The sequence below is a fragment of the Dendropsophus ebraccatus genome, chromosome 13 (genome assembly GCF_027789765.1).
Source record: "Dendropsophus ebraccatus isolate aDenEbr1 chromosome 13, aDenEbr1.pat, whole genome shotgun sequence".
Classification (NCBI taxonomy): Eukaryota; Metazoa; Chordata; class Amphibia; order Anura; family Hylidae; genus Dendropsophus; species Dendropsophus ebraccatus.
In genome coordinates this window covers 272,501-294,240 of record NC_091466.1, presented here as the reverse complement: position 1 = coordinate 294,240, position 21,740 = coordinate 272,501, and the positions used below count along the sequence as shown (strand labels likewise).

The 21,740-nt window shown below is 51.9% G+C and overlaps 1 protein-coding gene across 1 annotated transcript in view; it reads right to left on the bottom strand.

Moving 5' to 3' along the window:
- LOC138771332 (V-type proton ATPase catalytic subunit A-like) overlaps nucleotides 1-21,740 on the bottom strand; it is a 73,040-nt gene that overhangs the window by 48,888 nt on the left and 2,412 nt on the right. Inside the window, exon 2 of the mRNA XM_069950954.1 lies at nucleotides 6,331-6,422. Within this exon, the coding sequence (XP_069807055.1) occupies nucleotides 6,331-6,422 (92 nt within the window). The remainder of the gene's footprint in view (nucleotides 1-6,330; nucleotides 6,423-21,740) is intronic.

Here is a 21,740-nt window from a genome sequence, read left to right as displayed (position 1 = left end):
GGGAGGAGTGAGGAGACAGGGGAGGAGTGAGGAGACAGGGGAGGATTGGAGAGACAGGGGAGGAGTTTGGAGACAGGGGAGGAGTGAGGAGACAGGGGAGGAGTGTGGAGACAGGGGAGGAGTGAGGAGACAGGGGAGGAGTGAGGAGACAGGGGAGGATTGGAGAGACAGGGGAGGAGTTTGGAGACAGGGGAGGAGTGAGGAGACAGGGGAGGAGTGTGGAGACAGGGGAGGAGTGAGGAGACAGGGGAGGAGTGTGGAGACAGGGGAGGAGAAACAGAGGAGACAGGGGAGGAGTGTGGAGACAGGGGAGGAGTGTGGAGACAGGGGAGGAGTGTGGAGACAGGGGAGGAGTGAGGAGACAGGGGAGGAGTGAGGAGACAGGGGAGGAGTGAGGAGACAGGGGAGGAGTGAGGAGACAGGGGAGGAGTGAGGAGACAGGGGAGGAGTTAGGAGACAGGGGAGGAGTGAGGAGACAGGGGAGGAGGAGGGAGACAGGGGAGGAGGAGGGAGACAGGGGAGGAGTGAGGAGACAGGGGAGGAGTGAGGAGACAGGGGAGGAGTGAGGAGACAGGGGAGGAGTGAGGAGACAGGGGAGGAGGAGGAGACAGAGGAGGAGTGAGGAAACAGGGGAGGAGTGAGGAGACAGGGGAGGAGAGAGGAGACAGGGGAGGAGAGAGGAGACAGGGGAGGAGTGAGGAGACAGGGGAGGAGTGAGGAGACAGGGGAGGAGGAGGGAGACAGGGGAGGAGTGAGGAGACAGGGGAGGAGGAGGGAGACAGAGGAGGAGGAGGGAGACAGAGGAGGAGGATGGAGACAGAGGAGGAGGATGGAGACAGGGGAGGAGGATGGAGACAGGGGAGGAGACAGAGAGGAGGAAGGAGACCGGGGAGGAAGGAGGGAGACAGGGGAGGAGACAGAGAGGAGGAAGGAGACAGAGAGGAGGAAGGAGACAGGGGAGGAGTGAGGAGACAGGGGAGGAGTGAGGAGACAGGGGAGGAGTGAGGAAACAGGGGAGGAGTGAGGAAACAGGGGAGAAGTGGGGAGACAGGGGAGGAAAGAGACAGGGGAGGAGGAGGGAGACAGGGGAGGAGTGAGGAGACAGGGGAGGAGTGAGGAGACAGGGGAGGAGTGTGGAGACAGGGGAGGAGAGAGGAGACAGGGGAGGAGTTAGGAGACAGGGGAGGAGTGAGGAGACAGGGGAGGAGGAGGGAGACAGGGGAGGAGTGAGGACACAGGGGAGGAGGAGGGAGACAGGGGAGGAGTGAGGAGACAGGGGAGGAGTGAGGAGACAGGGGAGGAGGAGGGAGACAGAGGAGGAGGGAGACAGGGGAGGAGTGAGGAGACAGGGGAGGAGAGAGGAGACAGGGGAGGAGTGAGGAGACAGGGGAGGAGTGAGGAGACAGGGGAGGAGGAGGGAGACAGGGGAGGAGTGAGGAGACAGGGGAGGAGGAGGGAGACAGAGGAGGAGGATGGAGACAGGGGAGGAGGATGGAGACAGGGGAGGAGACAGAGAGGAGGAAGGAGACCGGGGAGGAAGGAGGGAGACAGGGGAGGAGACAGAGAGGAGGAAGGAGACAGGGGAGGAGGAGGGAGACAGGGGAGGAGGAGGGAGACAGGGGAGGAGTGAGGAGACAGGGGAGGAGTGAGGAGACAGGGGAGGAGTGAGGAGACAGGGGAGGAGTGAGGAAACAGGGGAGGAGTGGGGAGACAGGGGAGGAGTGGGGAGACAGGGGAGGAGGAGGGAGACAGGGGAGGAGACAGAGAGGAGGAAGGAGACAGGGGAGGAAGGAGACAGGGGAGGAGTGGGGAGACAGGGGAGGAAGGAGACAGGGGAGGAGGAGGGAGACAGGGGAGGAAGGAGACAGAGAGGAGGAAGGAGACAGGGGAGGAAGGAGACAGGGGAGGAGGAGGGAGACAGGGGAGGAGACAGAGAGGAGGAAGGAGACGGGAGGAGGAGGAAGACAGGGGAGGAGACAGAGAGGAGGAAGGAGACAGGGGAGGAAGGAGACAGTGGAGGAGACAGAGAGGAGGAAGGAGACAGGAGAGGAGGAGGTAGACAGGGGAGGAGGAGGGAGACAGGGGGGAGGAGGGAGACAGAGAGGAGGAATGAGACAGGGGAGGAGGAGGGAAGAGACAGGGGAGGAGGAGGGAGACAGGGGAGGAGACAGAGAGGAGGAAGGAGACAGGGGAGGAGACAGAGAGGAGGAAGGAGACAGGGGAGGAAGGAGACAGGGGAGGAGGAGGAAGACAGGGGAGGAGACAGAGAGGAGGAAGGAGACAGGGGAGGGGGAGGGAGACAGGGGAGGAGACAGAGGAGGAAGGAGACAGGGGAGGAATGGGGAGACAGGGAAGGAGAAGGAGGGAGACAGCGGAGGGAAACAGGGGAGGAGTGGGGAGACAGGGGAGGAGTGAGGAGACAGGGGAGGAGTGTGGAGACAGGGGAGGAGTGAGGAGACAGGGGAGGAGTGAGGAGACAGGGGAGGAGTGAGGAGACAGGGGAGGAGGAGGAGTGAGACAGGGGAGGAGTGTGGAGACAGGGGAGGAGTGTGGAGACAGGGGAGGAGTGAGGAGACAGGGGAGGAGTGAGGAGACAGGGGAGGAGTTTGGAGACAGGGGAGGAGTGAGGAGACAGGGGAGGAGTGAGGAGACAGGGGAGGAGTGTGGAGACAGGGGAGGAGTGTGGAGACAGGGGAGGAGTGTGGAGACAGGGGAGGAGTGTGGAGACAGGGGAGGAGTGAGGAGACAGGGGAGGAGTGAGGAGACAGGGGAGGAGTGTGGAGACAGGGGAGGAGTGTGGAGACAGGGGAGGAGTTTGGAGACAGGGGAGGAGTTTGGAGACAGGGGAGGAGTTTGGAGACAGGGGAGGAGTGAGGAGACAGGGGAGGAGTGTGGAGACAGGGGAGGAGTGAGGAGACAGGGGAGGAGTGAGGAGGGAGACAGGGGAGGAGTGAGGAGACAGGGAAAGAGTGTGGAGACAGGGGAGGGGGGAGGAGTGAGGAGACAGGGGAGGAGTGTGGAGACAGGGGAGGAGTGTGGAGACAGGGGAGGAGTGTGGAGACAGGGGAGGAGGAGGGAGACAGGGGAGGAGTGAGGAGACAGGGGAGGCGTGAGGAGACAGGGGAGGAGTGAGGAGACAGGGGAGGAGTGTGGAGACAGGGGAGGAGAGAGGAGACAGGGGAGGAGAGAGGAGACAGGGGAGGAGTGTGGAGACAGGGGAGGAGTGTGGAGACAGGGGAGGAGTGTGGAGACAGGGGAGGAGGATGGAGACAGGGGAGGAGACAGAGAGGAGGAAGAAGACCGGGGAGGAAGGAGGGAGACAGGGGAGGAGACAGAGAGGAGGAAGGAGACAGAAAGGAAGAAGGAGACAGGGGAGGAGTGAGGAGACAGGGGAGGAGTGAGGAAACAGGGGAGGAGTGGGGAGACAGGGGAGGAGTGGGGAGACAGGGGAGGAGGAGGGAGACAGGGGAGGAGACAGAGAGGAGGAAGGAGACAGGGGAGGAGACAGAGAGGAGGAAGGAGACAGGGGAGGAAGGAGACAGAGGAGGAAGGAGACAGAGGAGGAAGGAGACAGGGGAGGAGGAGGGAGACAGGGGAGGAGACAGAGAGGAGGAAGGAGACGGGAGGAGGAAGGAGACAGGGGAGGAAGGAGACAGGGGAGGAGACAGAGAGGAGGAAGGAGACAGGGGAGGAGGAGGAGACAGAGAGGAGGAATGAGACAGGGGAGGAGGAGGGAGACAGGGGAGGAGGAGGGAGACAGGGAAGGAGGAAGGAGACAAAGAAGGAGGAAGGAGACAGGGCAGGAGAAGGGAGACAGGGGAGGAGGAGGGACACAGGGGAGGAGGAGGGAGACAGGGGAGGAGGAGGGAGACAGGGAAGGAGGAAGGAGACAGGGAAGGAGGAAGGAGACAGGGGAGGAGGAGGGAGACAGGGGAGGAGGAAGGAGACAGGGGAGGAGTGAGGAGACAGGGGTGGAGTGAGGAGGGAGACAGGGGAGGAGTGAGGAGACAGGGAAGGAGTGTGGAGACAGGGGAGGGGGGAGGAGTGAGGAGACAGGGGAGGAGTGTGGAGACAGGGGAGGAGTGTGGAGACAGGGGAGGAGTGAGGAGACAGGGGAGTAGGAGGGAGACAGAGGAGGAGGGAGACAGGGGAGGAGTGAGGAGACAGGGGAGGCGTGAGGAGACAGGGGAGGAGTGAGGAGACAGGGGAGGAGTGTGGAGACAGGGGAGGAGAGAGGAGACAGGGGAGGAGACAGGGGAGGAGTGTGGAGACAGGGGAGGAGTGTGGAGACAGGGGAGGAGTGTGGAGACAGGGGAGGAGGATGGAGACAGGGGAGGAGACAGAGAGGAGGAAGAAGACCGGGGAGGAAGGAGGGAGACAGGGGAGGGGACAGAGAGGAGGAAGGAGACAGAGAGGAGGAGACAGGGAGGAGTGAGGAGACAGGGGAGGAGTGAGGAGACAGGGGAGGAGTGAGGAGACAGGGGAGGAGTGGGGAGACAGGGGAGGAGGAGGGAGACAGGGGAGGAGACAGAGAGGAGGAAGGAGACAGGGGAGGAAGGAGACAGGGGAGGAGGAGGGAGACAGGGGAGGAGACAGAGAGGAGGAAGGAGACAGGGGAGGAAGGAGACAGAGGAGGAAGGAGACAGGGGAGGAAGGAGACAGGGGAGGAGGAGGGAGACAGGGGAGGAGACAGAGAGGAGGAAGGAGACGGGAGGAGGAAGGAGACAGGGGAGGAAGGAGACAGTGGAGGAGACAGAGAGGAGGAAGGAGACAGGGGAGGAGGAGGAGACAGAGAGGAGGAATGAGACAGGGGAGGAGGAGGGAGACAGGGGAGGAGGAGGGAGACAGGGAAGGAGGAAGGAGACAGGGAAGGAGGAAGGAGACAGGGGAGGAGGAGGGAGACAGGGGAGGAAGGGGGGAGACAGGGGAGGAGAAGGGAGACAGGGAAGGAGAAGGGAGACAGGGGAGAAGGAGAGAGACAGGGGAGGAAAAGAGAGACAGGGGAGGAAAAGAGACAGGGGAGGAGTGGGGAGACAGGGAAGGAGGAGGGAGACCGGGGAGGAGGAGGAGTGAGACAGGGGAGGAGGAGGGAGACAGGGAAGGAGGAGGGAGACAGGGAAGGAGTGGGGAGACAGGGGAGGAGGAGGGAGACAGGGAAGGGGGAGGGAGACAGAGGAGGAGGAGGGAGACAGGGGAGGATTGGAGAGACAGGGGAGGAGTTTGGAGACAGGGGAGGAGTGTGGAGACAGGGGAGGAGTGTGGAGACAGGGGAGGAGTGTGGAGACAGGGGAGGAGGAGGGAGACAGGGGGGGTAGGAGGGAGACAGGGGAGGGGTGTGGAAACAGAGGAGGAGTGAGGAGACAGGGGAGGAGTTTTGAAACAGAGGAGGAGGGAGACAGGGGAGGAGTGGGGATATGGGAGTGTGGAGACAGGGGAGGAGGGAGACAGGGGAGGAGGAGGAGGAGGAGGATGACAGGGGAGGAGTGTGGAGACAGGGGAGGAGTGTGGAGACAGGGGAGGGGTGTGGAAACAGAGGAGGAGGAGGGAGACAGGGAAGGGGGAGGGAGACAGAGGAGGAGGAGGGAGACAGGGAAGGGGGAGGGAGACAGAGGAGGAGGAGGGAGACAGGGGAGGATTGGAGAGACAGGGGAGGAGTTTGGAGACAGGGGAGGAGTGTGGAGACAGGGGAGGAGTGTGGAGACAGGGGAGGAGTGTGGAGACAGGGGAGGAGGAGGGAGACAGGGGGGGTAGGAGGGAGACAGGGGAGGGGTGTGGAAACAGAGGAGGAGTGAGGAGACAGGGGAGGAGTTTTGAAACAGAGGAGGAGGGAGACAGGGGAGGAGTGGGGATATGGGAGTGTGGAGACAGGGGAGGAGGGAGACAGGGGAGGAGGAGGAGGAGGAGGATGACAGGGGAGGAGTGTGGAGACAGGGGAGGAGTGTGGAGACAGGGGAGGGGTGTGGAAACAGAGGAGGAGGAGGGAGACAGGGGGGGTAGGAGGGAGTCAGGGGAGGGGGAGGGAGACAGGGGAGGGGTGTGGAAACAGAGGAGGAGGAGGGAGACAGGGAAGGAGTTTTGAAACAGAGGAGGAGGGAGACAGGGGAGGAGTAGGGAGGTGGGATGAGGAGGGAGACAGGGGAGGAGTGGGGATATGGGAGGAGTAAGGAGACAAGGGAGGGGTGAGGAGACATGGGGGGAGGGGTGTGGAGACATGGAAGGAGGAGGGAGACAGAGGAGGAGAGGAGCTGATGATGGGGAGGATGATGTGGTTGGTGTTGCACTAGAGGGAGCACAAGGTCAGGAAGCCCCCCACCCTGAACACCCACTAACCTGGTCCAGACACTCCATGGACAAATCCCAGCATACTCTCCTGCTCCATATCACTCAACCGTGGAAGCTTGGAAAACTCCATCCTTGTAAAGCTGTAAAAGACAGATATATCAGTGAGTATAGTGCAGAACTAACACTCCTACACTGATAGCAGGACGGTGCTCAGTATTCACTGTGCAGTACTCCTCATACCACACTGCACGGTACTACTGATACTTACTGCACGGTACTCCTGATACTTACCGCACAGTGCTCCTGATACCTCACCGCACGGTACTACTGATACCTCACCGCACGGTACTACTGATACTTACTGCACGGTACTACTGATACTTACCGCACGGTACTCCTGATACTTACTGCACAGTGCTCCTGATACCTCACCGCACGGTACTACTGATACTTACTGCACGGTACTCCTGATACCTCACTGCACAGTGCTCCTGATACCTCACCGCACGGTACTACTGATACCTCACCGCACGGTACTACTGATACTTACTGCACGGTACTACTGATACTTACCGCACGGTACTCCTGATACTTACTGCACAGTGCTCCTGATACCTCACCGCACGGTACTACTGATACTTACTGCACGGTACTCCTGATTCTTACTGCACAGTTCTACTGATACCTCACCGCACGGTACTACTGATGCCTCACCGCACGGTACTACTGATGCCTCACCGCACGGTACTACAGATGCCTCACCGCACGGTACTACAGATGCCTCACCGCACGGTACTACAGATGCCTCACCGCACGGTACTACAGATGCCTCACCGCACGGTACTACGGATGCCTCACCGCACAGTACTCGTGATACCTCACCGCACAGTACTCCTGATACCTCACCGCACAGTGCTCCTGATACCTCACCGCACAGTACTCCTGATACCTCACCGCACAGTACTCCTGATACCTCACCGCACAGTACTCCTGATACCTCACCGCACAGTACTCCTGATACCTCACCGCACAGTGCTCCTGATACCTCACCGCACAGTACTCCTGATACCTCACCGCACAGTGCTCCTGATACCTCACCGCACAGTGCTCCTGATACCTCACTGCACAGTGCTCCTGATACCTCACCGCACAGTACTCCTGATACCTCACCGCACAGTACTCCTAATACCTCACAGTGCTCCTGATACCTTACCGCACAGTGCTCCTGATGTGTAATATACCCCTATAGGTCAGATACTGATATGTGATATACGTATAATATATATCCCTATAGGTCAGATACTGATATGTGATATACACTCACCAGCCACTTTATTAGGTACACCTGTCCAACTGCACGTTACCACCTAATTTCTAATCAGCCAATCACATGGCGGCAACTCAGTGCATTTAGGCATGTAGACATGGTCAAGACAATCTCCTGCAGTTCAAACCGAGCATCAGTATGGGGAAGAAAGGTGATTTGAGGCCTTTGAACGTGGCATGGTTGTTGGTGCCAGAAGGGCTGGTCTGAGTATTTCAGAAACTGCTGATCTACTGGGATTTTCACGCACAACCATCTCTAGGGTTTACAGAGAATGGTCCGAAAAAGAAAAACCATCCAGTGAGCGGCCGTTCTGTGGGCGGAAATGCCTTGTTGATGCCAGAGGTCAGAGGAGAATGGGCAGACTGGTTCCAGCTGATAGAAAGGCAACAGTGACTCAAATAGCCAACCGTTACAACCAAGGTAGGCAGAAGAGCATCTCTGAGCGCACAGTACGGCCAACTCTGAGGCAGATGGGCTACAGCAGCAGAAGACCACCCGTTACTAGCATGGTGTACCTAATAAAGTGGCCGGTGAGTGTATGTATAATATATACACCTATAGGTCATATACTGATATGTGATATACGTATAATATACAGTTCAACAGGATTACTACGCACTACAATACTTATGAGCACCCTCCACACTCCCGAACTCCACCAGTCCGATTAAACAATCCAATATACACAATAGATGTGAAGGAAAGTGATTTTCTCACCAAGTAGCCGCAATCTTTGGGTAATGAGACCCACTGTACTCCAGCAATATGGAGCACACTATAGATGCAATATGGAGCACACTATAGATGCAATATGGAGCACACTATAGATGCAATATGGAGCACACTATAGATGCAGTATGGAGCACACTATAGATGCAATATGGAGCACACTATAGATGCAATATGGAGCACACTATAGATGCAATATGGAGCACACTATAGATGCAGCGTACAAAACAATACAATACACAGCTGATGTGACTCTCACATCTGGACGCCCAAGTACGTCCTACTCGCGGATGTTTCAGGGGATACAAACTCCTCCTTTGTCATGCGCAGAGTTTGTATCCTCCGAAACATCCGCGAATAGGACGTACTTGGGCGTCCAGATGTGAGAGTCACATCAGCTGTGTATTGTATTGTTTTGTATGCTGCATCTATAGTGTGCTCCATATTGCATCTATAGTGTGCTCCATATTGCATCTATAGTTTGCTCCATATTGCTGGAGTACAGTGGGTCTCATTACCCAAAGATTGCGGCTACTTGGTAAGAAAATCACTTTCCTTCACATCTATTGTGTATATTGATATGTATAATATACCCCTATAGGACAGATGCTGATATGATATATGTGTAATATATACCCCTATAGGACAGATACTGATATGATATATGTATAATATACTCCTATAGGACAGATACTGATATGTGATATACGTATAATATACCCCTATAGGACAGATGCTGATATGATATATGTGTAATATATACCCCTATAGGACAGATACTGATATGATATATGTATAATATACCCCTATAGGTCATATACTGATATGTGATATACGTATAATATACCCCTATAGGTCATATACTGATATGTGATATATGTATAATATATACCCCTATAGGACAGATACTGATATGTGATATATGTATAATATACCCCTATAGGACAGATACTGATATGATATATGTATAATATATACCCCTATAGGACAGATACTGATATGTGATATACGTATAATATACCCCTATAGGTCATATACTGATATGTGATATATGTATAATATATACCCCTATAGGACAGATACTGATATGTGATATATGTATAATATACCCCTATAGGACAGATACTGATATGATATATGTATAATATATACCCCTATAGGACAGATACTGATATGTGATATACGTATAATATACCCCTATAGGTCATATACTGATATGTGATATATGTACAATATATACCCCTATAGGACAGATACTGATATGTGATATATGTATAATATATACCCCTATAGGACAGATACTGATATGTGATATATGTGTAATATATACCCCTATAGGACAGATACTGATATGTGATATACGTATAATATACCCCTATAGGACAGATACTGATATGTGATATATGTATAATATATACCCCTATAGGACAGATACTGATATGTGATATATGTGTAATATATACCCCTATAGGACAGATACTGATATGTGATATATGTATAATATACCCCTATAGGTCAGATACTGATATGTGATATATGTATAATATATACCCCTATAGGACAGATACTGATATGTGATATACGTATAATATACCCCTATAGGTCATATACTGATATGTGATATATGTGTAATATACCCCTATAGGACAGATACTGATATGATATATGTGTAATATACCCCTATAGGACAGATACTGATATGATATATGTATAATATATACCCCTATAGGACAGATACTGATATGTGATATACATATAATATACCCCTATAGGACAGATACTGATATGTGATATATGTGTAATATGCCCCTATAGGACAGATACTGATATGTGATATATGTGTAATATATACCCCTATAGGACAGATACTGATATGTGATATATGTATAATATATATCCCTATAGGACAGATACTGACATGTGATATATGTATAATATATACCCCTATAGGACAGATACTGACATGTGATATATGTATAATATATACCCCTATAGGACAGATACTGATATGTGATATACGTATAATATACCCCTATAGGACAGATACTGATATGTGATATATGTACAATATATACCCCTATAGGTCAGATACTGATATGTGATATATGTGTAATATACCCCTATAGGTCAGATACTGATATGTGATATATGTGTAATATACCCCTATAGGTCAGATACTGATATGTGATATATGTATAATATATACCCCTATAGGTCAGATACTGATATGTGATATATGTGTAATATATACCCCTATAGGTCAGATACTGATATGTGATATATGTGTAATATATACCCCTATAGGACAGATACTGATATGTGATATACGTATAATATACCCCTATAGGACAGATACTGATATGTGATATATGTGTAATATATACCCCTATAGGTCATATACTGATATGTGATATATGTATAATATACCCCTATAGGACAGATACTGATATGTGATATATGTGTAATATACACCTATAGGACAGATACTGATATGTGATATATGTGTAATATACCCCTATAGGACAGATACTGATATGTGATATACGTATAATATACCCCTATAGGACAGATACTGATATGTGATATATGTACAATATATACCCCTATAGGTCAGATACTGATATGTGATATATGTGTAATATACCCCTATAGGTCAGATACTGATATGTGATATATGTGTAATATACCCCTATAGGTCAGATACTGATATGTGATATATGTGTAATATACCCCTATAGGTTTGATACTGATATGTGATATATGTGTAATATATACCCCTATAGGTCAGATACTGATATGTGATATATGTGTAATATATACCCCTATAGGTCAGATACTGATATGTGATATATGTGTAATATATACCCCTATAGGACAGATACTGATATGTGATATACGTATAATATACCCCTATAGGACAGATACTGATATGTGATATATGTGTAATATATACCCCTATAGGTCATATACTGATATGTGATATATATAACTTGGTCACATGATGTCAGGGTTACTCTGTGCAGGATGTAGCAGGGGCGGCTCTGCTGACTGTAAACATGGAGGCGGTGTCAGTGTGTTTGTTGTGGGTGCAGACAGATCAGACTGGATCCAGCTGCTTTCTCCTCCTGCAGCCGACCTTCAGCTGAGTCGCCAAATATGCAGTTATGGTACAACTCAGGATCCCAGAAATCACCATGACAACTAGAGCACTGGCCAATCATGGGACAGGGACATGGTATGGCTATGGAGGGACGGGGACATGGTATGGCTATGGAGGGACGGGGACATGGTATGGCTATGGAGGGATGGAGACATGGTATGGCTATGGAGGGACGGAGACATGGTATGGCTATGGAGGGACGGGGACATGGTATGGCTATGGAGGGATGGAGACATGGTATGGCTATGGAGGGACGGGGACATGGTATGGCTATGGAGGGACGGGGACATGGTATGGCTATGGAGGGACGGGGACATGGTATGGCTATGGAGGGACGGAGACATGGTATGGCTATGGAGGGATGGAGACATGGTATGGCTATGGAGGGATGGAGACATGGTATGGCTATGGAGGAATGGAGACATGGTATGGCTATGGAGGGACGGAGACATGGTTTGGCTATCGAGTCACAGGGACATGGTATGGCTATGGAGGGACGGAGACATGGCATGGCAATGGAGGCGGGGCATGGTATGGCTATGGGGGCATGGTATGGCTGTGGAGGGACGGGGACATGGTATGGCAATGGAGGCGGGCATGGTATGGCTATGGGGGAATGGTATGGCTGTGGAAGGACGGGGGCATGGTATGGCTATGGAGGGACGACGACATGGTATGGGAATGGAGGCGGGGCATGGTATGGCTATGGGGGCATGGTATGGCTGTGGAGGGACGGGGGCATGGTAAGGCTATGGAGGGACGGGGGCATAGTATGGCTATGGAGGGACGAGGACATGGTATGGCAATGGAGGCGGGGCATGGTATGGCTATGGGGGCATGGTATGGCTGTGGAGGGACTGGGGCATGGTATGGCTATGGTGGGACGGGGGCATGGTATGGCTATGGGGCAGGGGCATTGTATGGCTGTGGGGCAGGGGCATGGTATTGCTATAGAGGGACTGGGGCATGGTATGCCTATGGTGGGACAGGGGCATGGTATGGCTATGGGGCAGGGGCATGGTATGGCTATGGTGGGACAGGGTCATGGTATGGCTATGGAGGGATGGAGACATGGTATGGCTATGGGGGGATGGAGACATGGTATGGCTATGGAGGGGCGGGGGCATGGTATGGCTATGGAGGGATGGAGACATGGTATGGCTATGGAGGGATGGAGACATGGTATGGCTATGGAGGGATGGAGACATGGTATGGCTATGGAGGGTTGGAGACATGGTATGGCTATGGAGTGACAGGGACATGGTATGGCTATGGAGGGACGGAGACATGGTATGGCAATGGAGGCGGGGCATGGTATGGCTATGGGGGCATGGTATGGCTGTCGAGGGACGGGGACATGGTATGGCAATGGAGGCGGGGCATGGTATGGCTATGGGGGCATGGTATGGCTGTGGAGGGACGGGGGCATGGTATGGCTATGGAGGGACGAGGACATGGTATGGCAATGGAGGCGGGGCATGGTATGGCAATGGAGGCGGGGCATGGTATGGCTGTGGAGGGACGGGGGCATGGTAAGGCTATGGAGGGACGAGGACATGGTATGGCAATGGAGGCGGGGCATGGTATGGCTATGGGGGCATGGTATGGCTGTGGAGGGACTGGGGCATGGTATGGCTATGGTGGGACGGGGGCATGGTATGGCTATGGTGGGACGGGGGCATGGTATGGCTATGGGGCAGGGGCATTGTATGGCTGTGGGGGCAGGGGCATGGTATTGCTATAGAGGGACTGGGGCATGGTATGCCTATGGTGGGACAGGGGCATGGTATGGCTATGGTGGGACAGGGGCATGGTATGGCTATGGGGCAGGGGCATGGTATGGCTATGGTGGGACAGGGGCATGGTATGGCTATGGAGGGATGGAGACATGGTATGGCTATGGGGGGATGGAGACACGGTATCGCTATGGAGGGGCGGGGGCATGGTATGGCTATGGAGGGATGGAGACATGGTATGGCTATGGAGGGATGGAGACATGGTATGGCTATGGAGGGATGGAGACATGGTATGGCTATGGAGGGTTGGAGACATGGTATGGCTATGGAGTGACAGGGACATGGTATGGCTATGGAGGGACGGAGACATGGTATGGCAATGGAGGCGGGGCATGGTATGGCTATGGGGGCATGGTATGGCTGTGGAGGGACGGGGACATGGTATGGCAATGGAGGCGGGGCATGGTATGGCTATGGGGGCATGGTATGGCTGTGGAGGGATGGGGGCATGGTATGGCTATGGAGGGACGAGGACATAGTATGGCAATGGAGGCGGGGCATGGTATGGCTGTGGAGGGACGGGGGCATGGTATGGCTGTGGAGGGACGGGGGCATGGTAAGGCTATGGAGGGACGAGGACATGGTATGGCAATGGAGGCGGGGCATGGTATGGCTGTGGTGGGACGGGGGCATGGTATGGCTATGGAGGGACGAGGACATGGTATGGCAATGGAGGCGGGGCATGGTATGGCTATGGGGGCATGGTAAGGCTATGGAGGGACGAGGACATGGTATGGCAATGGAGGCGGGGCATGGTATGGCTATGGGGGCATGGTATGGCTGTGGAGGGACTGGGGCATGGTATGGCTATGGTGGGACGGGGGCATGGTATGGCTGTGGAGGGACGGAGACATGGTATGGCTATGGAGTGACGGAGACATGGTATGGCTGTGGAGGGACTGGGGCATGGTATGGCTATGGTGGGACGGGGGCATGATATGGCTGTGGAGGGACGGAGACATGGTATGGCTATGGAGTGACGGAGACATGGTATGGCTGTGGAGGGACTGGGGCATGGTATGGCTATGGTGGGACGGGGGCATGGTATGGCTGTGGAGGGACGGAGACATGGTATGGCTATGGAGTGACGGAGACATGGTATGGCTATGGAGTGACGGAGACATGGTTTGGCTATGGAGGGATGGAGACATGGTATGGCTGTGGAGGGACTGGGGCATGGTATGGCTATGGTGGGACGGGGGCATGGTATGGCTATGGGGGAGTGGCATGGTATGGCTCTGGGGGCAGGGGCATGGTATTGCTATAGAGGGATAGGGGCATGGTATGGCTATGGTGGGGCAGGGGCATGGTATGGCTATGGGGCAGGGGCATGGTATGGCTATGGGGCAGGGGCATGGTATGGCTATGGGGCAGGGGCATGGTATGGCTATGGGGCAGGGGCATGGTATGGCTATGGTGGGACAGGGGCATGGTATGGCTATGGAGGGATGGAGACATGGTATGGCTATGGGGGGATGGAGACATGGTATGGCTATGGAGGGGCGGGGGCATGGTATGGCTATGGAGGGATGGAGACATGGTATGGCTATGGAGGGATGGAGACATGGTATGGCTATGGAGGGATGGAGACATGGTATGGCTATGGAGGGTTGGAGACATGGTATGGCAATGGAGTGACAGGGACATGGTATGGCTATGGAGGGACGGAGACATGGTATGGCAATGGAGGCGGGGCATGGTATGGCTATGGGGGCATGGTATGGCTGTGGACGGACGGGGACATGGTATGGCAATGGAGGCGGGGCATGGTATGGCTATGGGGGCATGGTATGGCTGTGGAGGGACGGGGGCATGGTATGGCTATGGAGGGACGAGGACATGGTATGGCAATGGAGGGACGAGGACATGGTATGGCTGTGGAGGAACGGGGCATGGTATGGCTATGGGGCAGGGGCATGGTATGGCTATGGAGGGACAGGGACATGGTATGGCTGTGGAGGAACGGAGCATGGTATGGCTATGGGGCAGGGGCATGGTGTGGCTGTGGAGGGACTGGGGCATACTATGACTATGGGGCAGGGGCATGGTATGGCTATGGGGCAGGGGCATGGTATGGCTATGGAGGGACGGAGACATGATATGGCTATGGAGGGACGGAGACATGGTATGGCTATGGAGGGATGGAGACATGGTATGGCTATGGAGGGACAGGGGCATGGTATGGCTATGGAGGGACGGAGACATGGTATGGCTATGGAGGGACGGAGACATGGTATGGCTATGGAGGGACGGAGACATGGTATGGCTATGGAGGGACGGAGACATGGTATGGCTATGGAGGGACGGAGACATGGTATGGCTATGGAGGGACGGAGACATGGTATGGCTATGGAGGGATGGAGACATGGTATGGCTATGGAGGGATGGAGACATGGTATGGCTATGGAGGGACGGGGGCATGGTATGGCTATGGAGGGACAGGGACATGGTATGGCTATGGAGGGATGGAGACATGGTATGGCTATGGAGGGATGGAGACATGGTATGGCTATGGAGGGATGGAGACATGGTATGGCTATGGAGGGATGGAGACATGGTATGGCTATGGAGGGACGGGGGCATGGTATGGCTATGGAGGGACAGGGGCATGGTATGGCTATGGAGGGATGGAGACATGGTATGGCTATGGAGGGATGGAGACATGGTATGGCTATGGAGGGACGGAGACATGGTATAGCTATGGAGGGATGGAGGCATGGTATGGCAATGGAGGGATGGAGACATGGTATGGCTATGGAGGGACGGCGGCATGGTATGGCTATGGAGGGACAGGGGCATGGTATGGCTATGGAGGGATGGAGACATGGTATGGCTATGGTCCCTGTCCCTCCAGCAATGGCACCACCTTCATAGAATCCAGAACTGCCTGCCTGGAGGATTCTGCCATCCAAACTCATGGACTTGATCAACCCTGCTGGTTTACAGTCAAGACACAGTAAGGGCCCTATCCCACCGGACGATTATCGTTAGCATAATCGTTAACGATTAACGATCTCAAACGACCGCTATTGAGAAAGACCTGAAAACGTTCACTCATTTCCATGGAACGATAATCGTTACTTATGATCGTAATTGCGATCGTTTCTTCTTCCGTATTTCTTCGCTATTGCGTTCGTATCTATTGCGAACGACCGAACGATGTCTTATTCAATGCGAACGATTTGCGAACGTTTTGCGAACGAGCAACGATAAAAATAGGTCCAGGTCTTATAAAGCAATCAACGATTTCTCGTTCGGTCGTTAATCGTTACTGCATTTCAACCGAACGATTATCGTTTAGATTCGAACGATTTAACGATAATCTGAACGATAATCGTCCGGTGGAATAGGGCCCTAAGTGCATCAGTCCAGGGGCGGATTAACTTTCCCATAGGCTCCGGGTTGTTCACCAAGCCTGCCCCCCACCCCCACCCCACTGTAACTATGGCAACAATAGCGTGGTGTTCATAGTACAGGATAGAGAAAATCACGATGAATTTATTTGTGGTAAAAAAAAAGTGTGGTAAAAAAGCAGTGATTTTCTTTGCAAATCACGGCTGAAATGTAGCCAGGAGACAGTACACCACTGAAAGTATCAGTCTTTTTGGGTGGCCATGGGCCCCCCGGGAGCTTAGGGCCCCGGGCTACCGCCGCAAAGGTCCTATTAAGATCCGCTACTGACCATAACATTCACGTACACAAAGTTCCAGAGCTAACTGCTGGCCAGTCGACTGTAAAGACTCCTAGGGGTAGATAGTTAAGAAAAGTGTGCCGATTTAGTCGTTGACCAGAGACTGCTTTGGGTTGTTAGAAGTCGGGAGTTTGGGTTTGCTTATCGTACTATTAATACCGTTTCATCACTAGGGGTCTCATTTTTGTTGAGTTCATTACCTGTGTATAACATTATCCAGACAATATCTCCCTGTGGGCCCAGTCTGATACTCCTTCCCTGGAGTGAGTGTGTACTTGAGCTGGGCAGGAGTTTCCTAAGTCGACCCCTGGCAACAAAGGAAAACCTTGCTGCGTCCCCGAAGAGCTGTTGTCAAGAGTTGGCGGAAGGCACTGCTCCATTTAGAGGTGAGAACTACTTTACTACTAACAGTGCCCACAGAGGTCAGCCCAAAGGGTTGTTACATGGTAATCCCCCAACATGGCCCCACCACATCCTACAGCAGATAGTTACCTTGTGTAAGTCACATGACCCATAGTTGCCAACATTTGGAAGAAATAACTTTCAGGGAGACTTTGGCTTTGACCACAAGGGGCATGGCTTGTCGTGGGTTGTGGCTGTGGCTCTCCACAGATGATTTGTATTGCCCTCACTGTAAGCCCCTTTACAGTTAGGACAATACAGAGGGAGGGGATGTGTAGTCCTGAATACTACAGGCCCTCAGTATCAGGTCGATATATTATACAAACCAGTATCAGACCCTCTGCGTAACACTGACCCCAGTATCAGATCCCCAGCATATTACAGACCCCAGTATCAGGCCCCCAGCATATTACTGACCCCAGTATCAGGCCCCCAGCATATTACACACCCCAGTATCAGGCCCCCGGCATATTACACACCCCAGTATCAGGTCCCCAGCATAATACAGACCCCAGTATCAGGTCCCCAGCATCAGGCCCCCAGCATATTACACACCCCAGTTTCAGACCCCCAGCATAACACAGACCCCTGTATCAGGTCTACAGCATATTGCAAACCCCAGAATCAGGCCCCCAGCATAACACAGACCCCAGTATCAGGCCCCCAGCATATTATTCACACAGTATCCAACCCCAGCACAACATAGACCCCATTATCAGGTCTAAAGCACATTATAAACCCCAGTATCAAACCCCCAGCACAACACAACCATCAGTATTAGGTGACCATCATATTATAGACCCCAGTATTAGGTCCCCAGCATAACACAGGCCCTAGTATGAGGCCCCCAACATATTACAGACCCCAGTACCAGACCACCAGCACATTATAGAACCATATTACACACCCCAGTATAAGACCCCCAGTATATTACTGACCCCAGTATCAAGCTTCCATTATATTACACACCCCAGTTTCTGGCTTCCAGCATCGTATACACCCCAGTATCATACCCCCAGCATATTACTGACCCCAGTATTATGCCCCCAGCACATTACAGACCCCAGTATCAGGCCCCCAGCATATTACTGACCCCAGTATCAGATCCCTATCACATTACATACCACAGTATCAGGCCCCCAGTATATTACTGACCCCAGTATCAGGCCCCCAGCATATTTGCTTACCCCAGTATCAGATCCCACCACTGACTTTTATGACCCTATAACCTGCAGATGATAGCTGGACACAGATCTAGAATGCAAGAAGGTCAGTTCTGCAAACACTCTGCAGGCATTGTTATATGCTTCACACACCACTACACTACACTATCCCTTTAAATGGAGCACCAGGTGTAATGGTAGTATGAGCATAAATAAGATCAACATGAGTAGTCCCAATGCACTGACTCTTGTATATACCGTATGTATATATGTCAGATGCTTTTATTCTTGGAGAAGCAATAAAAATTGAAGAATTGGCTAAATACTTCTGGAACGGGAAACTCTTTCTGTCTCACCAAGGATGGAAGGTAGGTGCTTGTATACTGCAATTTATGGTGGATTGTGTATGGGCTGGTGGTACTGTGCACTGTATATATATATATATATATATATATATATATATATATATATATACATATATATATATATATACACATACTGAGGATTACACCCAGCATACAGGACAAGAGAAGTGGTACTGTGCACTGTATATCTATATAATAAAAATCAAAGTCTGTCTGTCTGTCCTCTATAGACTTCCAAACGCCTGAACCGTTTGACCCCAAATTTGGCACACACATACATTGGGTGCCCGGGAAGGTTTTAGCGAAGGTCTCGTCCCCGCCAGATGTACAGGAGAGGAGGGGGAGGGGGAAGAGCGGCGCCCCATAGAGATGAATGGGAAAATCTCCTCACTGCACACACAGGTGATATAATTAGCTGCAGCTGCCCAGCAGTACAACGGCAGTTGGAAGCCTTAGCAACCAATAGGTTTACTGCTTTCATTTTCACAGGGAGTTGTGGTTGCTAGGGAAGCTGCTTCACAACAGATCCACTGAAATAACTGGTAGACCCCCTACTCCATCTATACAGTACAGGTATACAGGGTCCCCTACTCCATCTATACAGTACATGTATACAGGACCCCCTACTCCATCTATACAGTACATGTATACAGGGCCCCCTACTCCATCTATACAGTACATGTATATACAGGGCACTACAGGTATACAGGACCCCCTACTTCATCTATACAGTACATGTATACAGGGCTCCCTACTCCATCTATACAGTACATGTATATACAGGGCACTACATGTATACAGGGCCCCCTACGCCATCTATACAGTACATGTATACAGGGCCCCCTACTCCATCTATACAGTACATGTATACAGGACTCCCTACTCCATCTATACAGTACATGTATACAGGTCCCCCTACTCCATCTATACAGTACATGTATACAGGACTCCCTACTCCATCTATACAGTACATGTATACAGGTCCCCCTACTCCATCTATACAGTACATGTATACAGGACCCCCTACTCCATCTATACAGTACATGTATACAGGTCCCCCTACTCCATCTATACAGTACATGTATACAGGACCCCCTACTCCATCTATACAGTACATGTATACAGGACCCCCTACTCCATCTATACAGTACATGTATATACAGGACCCCCTACTCCAGCTATACAGTACATGTATATACAGGGCACTACAGGTATACAGGACCCCCTACTCCATCTATACAGTACATGTATATACAGGCCCCCCTACTCCAGCTATACAGTACAAGTATATACAGGGCACTACAGGTATACAGGACCCCCTACTCCATCTATACAGTACATGTATATACAGGACCCCCTACTCCAGCTATACAGTACATGTATATACAGGGCACTACAGGTATACAGGACCCCCTACTCCATCTATACAGTACATGTATATACAGGTCCCCCTACTCCAGCTATACAGTACAAGTATATACAGGGCACTACAGGTATACAGGACCCCCTACTCCATCTATACAGTACATGTATATACAGGTCCCCCTACTCCATCTATACAGTACATGTATATACAGGGCACTACAGGTATAGCAAACTGTGACTGGGTAACACTGTCATACCAGACCTGACCAATACCGCCATACTGTGACTGGATAACACTGTCATACCAGACCTGACCAATACCGCCATACTGTAACTGGATAACACTGCCATACCAGTCCTGACCAATACCGCTATACTGTGACTGGATAACACTGCCAGACCTGACCAATACCGCCATACTGTGACTGGATAACACTGTCATACCAGACCTGACCAATACCACCATACTGTGACTGGATAACACTGCCATACCAGGCCTGACCAATTCCCCCAAACTGTGATTGGGTAACACCGCCACACCAGACCTGACCAATACCGCCATACTGTGACTGGATAACACCGCTATACCAGACCTGACCAATACCACCATACTGTGACGGGATAACACTGTCATAACACACCTGACCAATACCGGCATACTATGACTGGAAAAAAACTGCTATACCACACCTGACCAATACCGCCATACTGTGACTGGATAACACTGCCATACCAGACCTGACCAATACCGCCATACTGTGACTGAATAACACTGCCATACCAGACCTGGCCAATACTGCCATACTGTGACTGGATAACACCGCTATACAAGACCTGACCAAAGATTTTCTGGCAAGTCTGAACGGGAGGGTACTGCCCCTCTGCAAGGTGCTACCCTACGCACCAGACCATGGGTGCCTAATGGTAAATACGACCCTGCAGGTATACAGGACACTACAGGTATACAGGACCCCAAAACTATACACTACAAGTGCACGGGACCTCCACCAACTATATACTACAGGTATACAGGACCTCAAAACTATACACTACAGGTATACAGGACCTACACCAGCTCTATACTACAGGTATACAGCACCTTCACCAACTCTTTACTACAGGTATACAGGACCCCAAAGCTATATACTAAAGGTATACAGGAACTCCAACTATATACTACAGGTATACAGGACCCCAAACTATACACTACAGGTATACAGGACCCCAAAGCTATATACTACAGGTATACAGGAACTCCACCAACTATATACTACAGGTATATAGGACCCCAAACTATACACTACAGGTATAAAGGACCGCCACCAACTCTATACTACAGTTATACAGGACCATCAAACTATGCACTACAGGTATACAGGACCCCCGAACTATATACTACAGGCATACAAGACCTCCACCAATTATACACTACAGGTATCCAGGACCCTTAAACTATAAAC